Here is a 9743-nt window from a genome sequence, read left to right on the forward strand (position 1 = left end):
CAGCGGGATACTCTATATTTAATTCAATCGATCAGCAATGCCGACTTTTCTAGTGTTTTCAGGTGACGCAATGTAGTCGGCATGGTTTGCATGTCAATGAACAGAATATACTATTTTGGACTTAATAATTGGTTACTGATGACCAGCTGTATTTATTCAGCGCTCGAACGCATGTGTTGCACGTTTTGACTTCATACATCCTGGCTCCACACCGCCCTCTTTTCAAAACGACTACATTCCAAAACGCGAATTAGGTGCTTTAGGAATGCTAACTCAAGCTGTACGGCGAATGAACCGTGCTGTGCGAGTCTGAATTCGTGCGCGCGCCCCTCTCCAAGCTGTTTTCTTCGGAGCCCAAGAGCACTATAGCCCAACTACTGTCATGTTGCTTCCCCGAGGTGTTGCCCACGGCCAAAATGTAAAATATATTAGATGAGAGCTAACAGTACTGAGCCCCGTTAGTCGGCATATTTGTAAAATGTTGACACTAGCAGATCGAGACGAGGCACAAGCGAAAAAGAACGTACTGATCCGCCCCGCCGCGCAGCCGGCCGAGCGCCCGCGCTCGGACGGCTGACGCACCAGTTGCTGGTGGCGCCCTCTGTGCTGCGGCGCCTCCGTCATCGCAAAAGCGGCCCCCCGCTCCCATACATTTCGCGCGCGGTCGTCACACTGCCCAATATTCTAGAGCACTATAACATTGGTAGTGGGTAGATACCGGCGGCCTCCTGGCGGTGAAATTTTGTTTCAATTTCAGTTGCAATTTTAGAAAACACTTGTGTGTAGTTTTAATTTTAGCGTTATTTGTGGCGCTGTATTAAGGTGTTGGGTTATATCAGCAGCGCCACTTGTGTATGAAAGGCTACGAAGTTACGCAGCCCCACTCCCAGCATGTTAAGTGATATCTGTTATGTTCGGGGCGTTGGAGCCCCGTGAGCGAGGAACCTCTCTATTCGGTTGCTGGGTAAAGACTACTTTATTGTGCTTTGGGAGAGAGGGAAGAGAAGGAGAGAGAGAAGTGCGAGCGCCTGTAAAGAAGGCATTGCTTCTCGTGCCCTGGTCGCGCACATGGTCCCAGGACGGCCCAGTTCAGAGGCAACGCACGCCTCGGGCTCCGCGCGTCGCCGTCGGCGCAGGCCCCCGCTGATCTCTCCGAAGCGGCCGTGCGTCCGCTTGCTTGGATGCGGTGTGGCAGTGCGTCGGTTCGCGTACACAACAATATCCTTGCCCGTAACACCCTAAAGCATATTGGTCCAACCATAGCACCCCTTCGCTACGCAAGAAGAGGATTTGCAATGGCACAAACACCCAAGACTCAGGGTGTAAGCGTGTTTTGTATGAAGCAAATGTCCAAAAAGTTGTTTTTGTTTTCACAATGTATGCTAAACAGAAATGAAAACATAGTAAAGAATATACATTCGCTTAGTGATGTATACTTTCCCTCATTTGAGAAAGTCAATGTATTTCCACATTAGCTCCTATACAAAAATACTGTTATGGTTTCCAAGCACAAAACTTCTTAATCGTAAACGTAAAAACGTTTACGATTAAGATTCTTAAACGTAATCTCAAATGGCTCGGTGGCTGTGCCAACACAGTTCTCTAATCCGCTCGCTTCGCCATGCAGGTGCTCTCGCCCCTCATCGTCTGCGTCATGCTCCCTGGAATGTTTTTCGCTCCCTGGTCGAGCGCGATCGAGCATGCGCCCCTGCACGACGCAGCTTACGGAGGTCCCATCAACAAGGCAACCAAAAACGCCCCTTTTCCTGCAATATCGGCTCAAAACAACTGGATCCTCAGACTAGATTGGAAGGCCCTATCGTCAGCCACTACATTCAACGTGTCAACTATAAATGAACAGCGACCGTCACCGGCACTCTGTGGGCTCGGTGGCTGTGCCACAACACAGGTCTCTAATCCGCTCGTCTTCGCCATGCAGGTTGGTGGCCATTACAGTCTCTTTTCAAAGAAAACGAGTAACTGTTTTTTGGTGCAGCTCCCGAGCCCTCAGTGCTGCCTTGCTATCAGTGTTGAGTGTCTTCACGTTGTTCATTCTTTGTTACTGTCGTGTGGTGATATTGAGAGCAACCCCGGCCCTGACAAGCTAGACATTATTCTTGACGAACTAAAAAAGATGTCTTCTGGCCAGACCAAATTAGTAACTGAAGTGCAGGAGCTTAAGAGCCAACTTCTCTCAATGGACCAAAAAATGGCAGATTTCACCACCCGTGTAAGCACTTTAGAAACTCACTGCGGAAATCTGTCTACAATACGCACTGACCTAGAAGCAATCCAAATCACTACGACCGAAACGACTCGCCTAGTTAGTGTGCTAGAGGCTCGCCTGGAAGACGTTGAAAAACGCTCCTGGCGAAACAACCTAATTTTCTATGGTTTACCTGATACCAACCACTCTGAAACCTATTCGCAATCCGAAGAAATAATCACTCACCATTCCTCTCAGTACCTTGATATCCAGTTAAGCCCAATCGAAATTGAACGTGCTCACCGCCTTGGAAGACACTCTCAGGATCGGCAACGCCCGATTATCGTCAAATTTACATCCTTCAAAACAAAAGAATCAGTTCTTTCCAAAGGTCCAAAGTTCAAAGATACAGGCTACAGCGTAGGTGAAGATTTTTCGCGCCGCGTCCAAAATTGCCGAAAACAGCTTATAGCTTTCGCTAAGGCAAAGTCTGTGTCTTATTCCCTGCGGTTTAAAACGCTGCATATCGGCCCAAAGCGTTACATTTTTGATGAAAGTTCTGAAACTGTTAAAGAAATATCTTAACAATCAACTCACCCCTGCCGGCCACCGCATTATTCCCCACCTACTCCTCGTGCCAACTTTTCCCTATCGGTTATCTTTACTAACGTCCGCCGCTTCTTGCCGAAACGCGATATCGTGTCAAACCTTATTTCATCATCAGGCAGCGATCTACTTGTATTAAACGAAACGTGGTTGAACAGCGATATAAATGACTCAGAGATCTTGTTTGATTTGCCAAATTTTCGTCTTTTTCGCGCCGATAGGAAAGAAGCCCGCGGAGGGGGAGTTCTAATTGCCGTAAACGAACAGTTATCATGCTCCGTCATCAATGTCTGCTCGGACTTGGAAATACTATGGCGCATGTGCCGTGCTTCACCCCTGCCACTTCTAATTGGGGTGGGCTATAGACCACCTCGAAGTAGTCCCGACTTTCCTCGCAAGCTTCACAACATCCTAAATCAACTGGTTTCAAAGCATGCTAAGGCACATATCCTCCTTTTTGGGGATTTCAATTACCCCAATATCGACTGGAATAGTCAACCTCAGCCCATAGTCAGTCAAGAAGAGTCGAGAGAATTCCTTGATGTCTGTCTTAATTTTATATTGACCCAATTAGTATCTGAACCAACACGTGTCGCAGCAGAAGCAGTTAACACTCTAGACCTCATTCTGACCACTCATCCAGATAGCTTAGAATCCCTTACGTGCCACCGCGAAATCAGCGACCATAAAGTAATTCATGCCACTTTCAGCTTTACACCTGTGTTAAAAGAACCTTCCCGGAAAACTATTATGCTCTACAACAAGGAAAACTACGAAGCAATCAGCAATGAATTAAATAACTTCTTGTCAATATTTGAAACATCCTTTCATAGCAGAAGTGTAAATGAAAACTGGACTCTCTTCAAACATAAAATAGCTGACGTAACCAATAAATATATCCCGACGTGCAGTTTTAGGAAGCGTAATCAGAAGCCGTGGTTCACCAAAACACTAAAAAGACTCGAAAATAAGAAAAAACGCGCATTTCGTACAGCGAAGCGACAAGGAAGCCCAAATGCGTGGGTAAAATACCATGAAGTTGAACACTTGTACTTGGCCGCGATTGTTAAATCTAAGCGCTCCTTCTACGAAGTCGACCTACCAAAAATGATAGTCGATAACCCCCCAAAATTCTGGAAAGTGATAAACCCAAAAGCGCTATCACCCTCACTAACAATGCCGGTGTTACAATGACTGATACCGAATGTGCAAACGCATTTAACACTGCTTTTTCGTCCGTTTTTACTGCCAAATCCGAATTGCCCTTTTCTACATTACCACTTGTTATCACCGCAGCCATGGAGCCCGTAACTTTCAACAGTAGCGGATTTTCATGCATAATTGATAAAATAAAGAACTCAACCGCTACCGGCATAGATGATATAAACTCAAAAATTTTAAAGAACGCTAAACTAACTTGCTCCAGTATCCTATATGGACTGTTTACGCAATCATTGTCTGAAGGAACCATACCTGACGACTGGAAAGTGGGGAAGGTCGTTCCCATCCACAACAGGTACTACTGATTCACCTCTTAATTATCGGCCTATTTCATTAACAAGTGTACCCTGCAAATTAATGGAACATGTCATTTACAGCCAAATCATACACTTCATAGATTCCAATCACTGCCATCAGTCCCAGCATAGATTTCGGAAAGGATTTTCCTGCGAAACTCAGCTAGCCATTTTTCTTCATGACATTCACACCAACCTTGACACTAACCTACAAACTAATGCCATAATCCTAGACTTTGCTAAGGCTTTCGACAAAGTACATCATCAACGCTTGCTTCTCAAACTCTCTCAGCTGAACATAGATCCAAACATCATCGCGTGGATTAAAGAATTCCTCACGCATCGTTCTCAGTCTGTCTTCATTAATAATCAGCCCTCCCACCCGCTTCCAGTAACCTCCGGCGTCCCGCAGGGTTCCGTTCTCGGTCCTTTGTTATTTCTTATTTACATTAACGACCTACCCCAGCATGTATCTTGTCATAACCGTCTGTTTGCTGATGACTGCGTTATTTATCGTTCAGTAACAAACCCTTCTGACCAAGAATCCCTACAGGCTGACCTAAACCATGTGCAAAACTGGTGTTTGCAGTGGCTGATAACACTCAACCCTAACAAATGTAAGTATATGTCTTTTCACCGCCGCCGAAATCCTTTTGTTTTCCAGTACACAATTTCTAACTCCTCTGTCGACCTCGTCCAGTCGTACAAATACTTAGGTATCACCATTTCTAATGATTTATCCTGGCGTCTGCTTGTGACTAACCTTATATCATCAGCTAATAAAACACTTGGCTTCTTGAAACGTCACCTGCGGGATGCCACTCAACATGTAAGACTACAAGCATACATTTCACTCATCAGAACTAAACTGGAATTCGCATCAGCCATCTGGAACCCTCACAGAGCATATCTAACAAACGCCCTCGAAGCTGTGCAGAACTGGGCCACCAGATTCATTCATTCATCGCATTCATACGACGTTAGCATATCATCTCTAAAATTGCAATGAGGTCTATCTAATCTTTCTGCTCGCCGTCGCACTGCCAGTCTCGTCTTATTTCACAAGTTTTTTTATTCGAAACTCAGACAAGAACCCTACATCTGCGCACCCCCGCCACGCAGATCCCATCGCATCAGTCACCCTCTTCAAGTTTTGCGCCCACGTGCCCGTACCACTGCTTTTTCTAATTCATTCTTTTTGCCGAGTAGCAGCTGACTGGAACGGCCTTCCCCACGATATCGCTGCCATCACCTGCCCTGGAACATTTATGACTGCATTGAACACCTGTACTTCATAAAAACCCACCCCTTATGTAACACCCCGCAAGGGGTCTTTAAGGAAAATAAAGTGATGTGATGTGATGTGAAAGTCTGTTGCGGATCTCATGTTAAAACACATAAAAGTTGTTTCTTAGGCAACATCCTACATATGCTAAACAGAAATGAAAACATATTGCTCTGAAAGTGTGCAGTTAACAAGGAAAGAATATATATTCACTTAGTGATGTATACTTTTTCTCATTTGAGAAAGTCAATGTATTTCCACATTAGCTCCTACACACAAATACTGTTGCGTTTTCCAAGCACAAAACTTCTTGTGTGATCTCAAAGGAAAGTCTGTTGCGGATCTGATGTTAAAACACATCTAATCTTGAATCTCCTTTGAGTGGTTGATGACTCATCAAAAACACATTACGTGCGAAGCAGAAATGCAATATCTGTTTTTGTAAGGGGGGTGGCGCAGTGGTTACGACACTAGTACCGCTCCAATGGACGCGGGATCGAATCCCGGCCTCAGCGGTCGCTTTTCAATGGAGGCGAAAAGCAAGGCGCCCGTGTACTGTGCGATGTCAGCGCACGTTAAATAACTCCAGGTGGTCTAAATTTCCTGAGTTTTCCACTACGGCGTCTCTCACAGCCTGAGTTGATTTGGGACGTTAAACCCCACAAGCCAAACATGCTTGCGGGGTCCGCCGAGATTTCAAAGGAACATAGTGATATCTGTCGCCCGCGGGGTGATCTGCGCACGCGACTGCCTCCTGGCACGGGGAGCCTCCGTGCCGCTACACATCTACTCACCACACTCAGACTTACGAAGACTGGACAGCCTCCCATACCGGCTCCAAGCCCAAGCTTAGTGCCCAGCTAGACTTCATGTCGGAGTTTGGCGCCCTTAACCTCACCTAACCCGCCCCCTTCCCCTCTAGGCATTAGGTCATCCTCGTGAATAAAGATGTATGAATGAATGAACTCACACGGTAGCGGAAGGCGGTAGCGCTAAACTGCCTGTGTTAATTGCAGTTATTTATCTGACCCACTCTGCGTGCTCTCTATCTCTTAACGTTACTCCTACCATTTTGTTCCACAACTATCTGCGTTGTCCTTAGGTTGTGGGTTAATGTGGTTATTAACCATGTGTAATAATTAGGTAATAATTACAATCATTTTAGACGTCGAAATAGCCGGGAGGGGTAATGGCGATGTCGGAATGTGGTCATGTTGTACTCGACTTCCGGGTACGTAGACCTAACTTCCGATGGCGGGAATTTTGATATGCTTGGACGTGAACGAGCGGGAAAAGGCGTGATTTGTGCGCAGAAATAGTGGCGATGGTTAGAAAGCGTGTAAAAAGCGACATAATACAAATGCGATCTCAAAACGTTTGAGAGCTTCGTTTTGTTTGTGGGGTTTAACGTCCCAAAGCGACTCTGGCTATGAGAAATGCCGTAGTGGAGGAAACGCCGTAGTGGAGGACTGCGGAAATTTAGACCACCTGGGGTTCTTGAATGTGCAAAATTCTGAGAGCACTGTGGAATCTTCACTGCAGAAATGCGAAACCTTAAGCGTTGCGTTCGCATATGGGGCATTACATTTGGTCTCATTATCAAATAAATTTACCGTGATTATTACCTCTAATGTCATCATCACCACTATTTGTAGCGTGATTGTAATCGCTATCATCATCCTCACGGTAGACAATGGCACTGTACCCCTTCTATAGGGCACTGTAACAATGGTGTGGTGGCTAATATTGGTGCGTTTCACGATCCCGGATGTTACGCAGTTGGTTAAGCGCTCTGAAGGGGATGCGGCTGTTGGATGTTTAATTACGAGTGAAGATAGGGGTTTCAAGTAATTACTTATTAGGTAGCGACGAATTATCGTTTCTACACTGCTGAGTTACGCCAGTTACGTGATCAATTTTATTAAGCAGACTCCGGCTAACAAAAATTTCTAAATTGCTGCTTGACCTTATATCAAGTCACATTACCTATAGTAATACGGAAAGGTATGACACAATCGTAGCCGACATAATGAGCCGTTAGGGCTAAAGTATAAAATTACGACACTACGGCAGAAAACGCAGTAGAGAAATGCGAACGCTTCAGCGTTGGTTCTGCATACAGTACATTGCGCGCCCCTTAACGCGAACACAACCAGCGTATCGTCGAACGCATCAAAGTTTACCGGCGAGCGATAATTATTTACATGGAAAGAAAGTCGCAGTATTTGTCACGCGGGCTATTTTAACGCGACAGCGTTAAGGGCCTTGTGTCGCAGAAAAGTCGGTGTCGTCGGCGGCGGCCGCCGTCCTGCGCCGTCTTGCGTTGGCCGTGAGCGAAAAATCGCAGGAGCGTTAATAAAAACGAGTAGGAAAAATCGCCGACCTGAGGAATCAAACGTGGGCCTCCGGCGTGCGAGACGAGCACGCTAAACAGTCCACCACGCCAGCTAGACGGCTTGAAATGGAGAAAGGCGCGTCTATTGACTGCGGTGTTGTCTCAGAAATGTCCCTTGAGAAGTTGGCTTGGTTTGAGGGGTTTAACGTTCCAAAGCAACTCAGGCTATGAGAGACGCCGTAGTGGAGGACTCCGGAAACTTCGACCCCATGGGGATATTTAACGGGCGCTAGCGTCGCACAGCACACGGGCGCCTTGATTTTCGCCTCCATCGAAAAGCTTATTTATAGGGAAAGAAAGTTGCAGTATCTGTTACGCGGGCTATTTATTTTAACGCCACAGCGTTAAGGGCCCTGTGTCGCAGGAAGGTCGGTGTCGTCGTCGGCGACCGCCGTCCTGCGTTGTCCGGCGTTGGCCGTGAGCGAAATATCCCAGGAGCATTAATAAATAAAAACAAGAAAAATCGCCGAGCTGAGGAATCGAACGTGTGCCTCCGGGGTGCGAGACGAGCCCGCTAACCACTCCACCACGCCAGCTATACGGCTTGTAATGGAGAAAGGCGTGTCTATTGATTGCAGTGTTGTCTCAGAAAGGTTGGTTTGGTTTGAGGGGTTTAACGTCCCAAAGCAACTCAGGCTATGAGAGACGCCGTAGTGGGGGACGCCGGAAATTTAGACCACCTGTGGTTCTTTATCGTGGACTGAAATCGCACAGCACACGGGCGCCCTGCTTTTTGCCTCCATCGAAAAGCCTTAGAGAAGTGTATTGTGGCGTATAATAATAAATATGAGCATGTAAATTACAGAACACGCAGGTAATCGAGTAGCAAATTACTTTCCGACTATGTGAAAGGCGCCGCAATGGACGCCCGGCGCGATCAGCTTCGTACATGAGTGAAATTTCTGGTGGCGTATTTTGGGTGCACCCAGCGACATCTCACTTCGGACCGAGTTTCAGAAGTTCCGAGGATCAAGTGGAACCAACTCTCTAAAAGGTGGGACCACCAATTTGGTCTTTACGATACTTTGAAGTTCGGAGCAACAACGCCGCCAAGTTAAGCCTAGCGTCCGGCCTAGCCGCCCTCGATGGAAGACCCTCGGAGCGTGGACGGCATGGACTGGGAGGGCGAAGAAAATCAGAGCTACCAGCCGAACTCTGACACTAGTAAGGACGGAAATATGGAGGCGGTTGAAGCCTTAGAAGAAAATTCATGGTTTCGCCGGCAAGGAGGCAGATATGTGAAAGAATTCGACGCAGCGTCCCAAGCGAAGAAGGAGGCATCCGTGAAGGGGAACGAAGGGACCGAGGCCACCAAATCGCGGCAAAAGCGATAGGAAGGTCACTCGCCGAGAGATCCGTAGGCACGGTCAGATCGAAAATACCGAAGGAGATGTTCCGCGTAGTGCTGCGCCCGCACGGCGGTGCCGATCAGCTGACAAGGAAAGCGGGACCGAAGCTGCGCCAGGTCCTGGTTACGGCTTCAGGCCTCAGCCTGAACGGGGAAGACAGATTCACCGCTAACCCGAAGAATCAGTCCCTACTAATTATGACCCTCTAGTTCCTCTAGTTCCTCTAGAGGAACTAGAGGAACTAGAGGAACTAGAGGGCATGAAATGGGATGTCATAGGGCTTAGTGAGGTTAGGAGGCCGAATGAGGCATATACTGTACTGAAGGATGGGCATGTACTGTGTTATCGAGTTTTTTTCAGCGTCCGTGTGCTGTGGAGCGGGTGC

The 9743-nt window shown here is 47.0% G+C and overlaps 1 protein-coding gene across 1 annotated transcript; it reads left to right on the forward strand.

Annotated features, from left to right (window-relative positions):
• Window positions 1-1621: 1621 nt before the first annotated feature.
• LOC146180081 (uncharacterized) lies at window positions 1622-2842 on the forward strand. The gene has a single exon (XM_084580321.1). The coding sequence runs from the start codon at window positions 1622-1624 to the stop codon at window positions 2789-2791; it is 1170 nt and encodes a 389-aa protein (XP_084436447.1). The 3' UTR covers window positions 2792-2842.
• Window positions 2843-9743: the final 6901 nt, after the last annotated feature.

Source organism: Amblyomma maculatum, chromosome 9 (assembly GCF_055883805.1).
Source record: "Amblyomma maculatum isolate TAMU_Amacu chromosome 9, ASM5588380v1, whole genome shotgun sequence".
NCBI classification, from domain to species: domain Eukaryota; kingdom Metazoa; phylum Arthropoda; class Arachnida; order Ixodida; family Ixodidae; genus Amblyomma; species Amblyomma maculatum.

Bases quoted from the DNA above. Each gene is read 5' to 3' on its own strand.
- LOC146180081 (XM_084580321.1), top strand. From the start codon at position 1,622: ATGCAGGTGCTCTCGCCCCTCATCGTCTGCGTCATGCTCCCTGGAATG.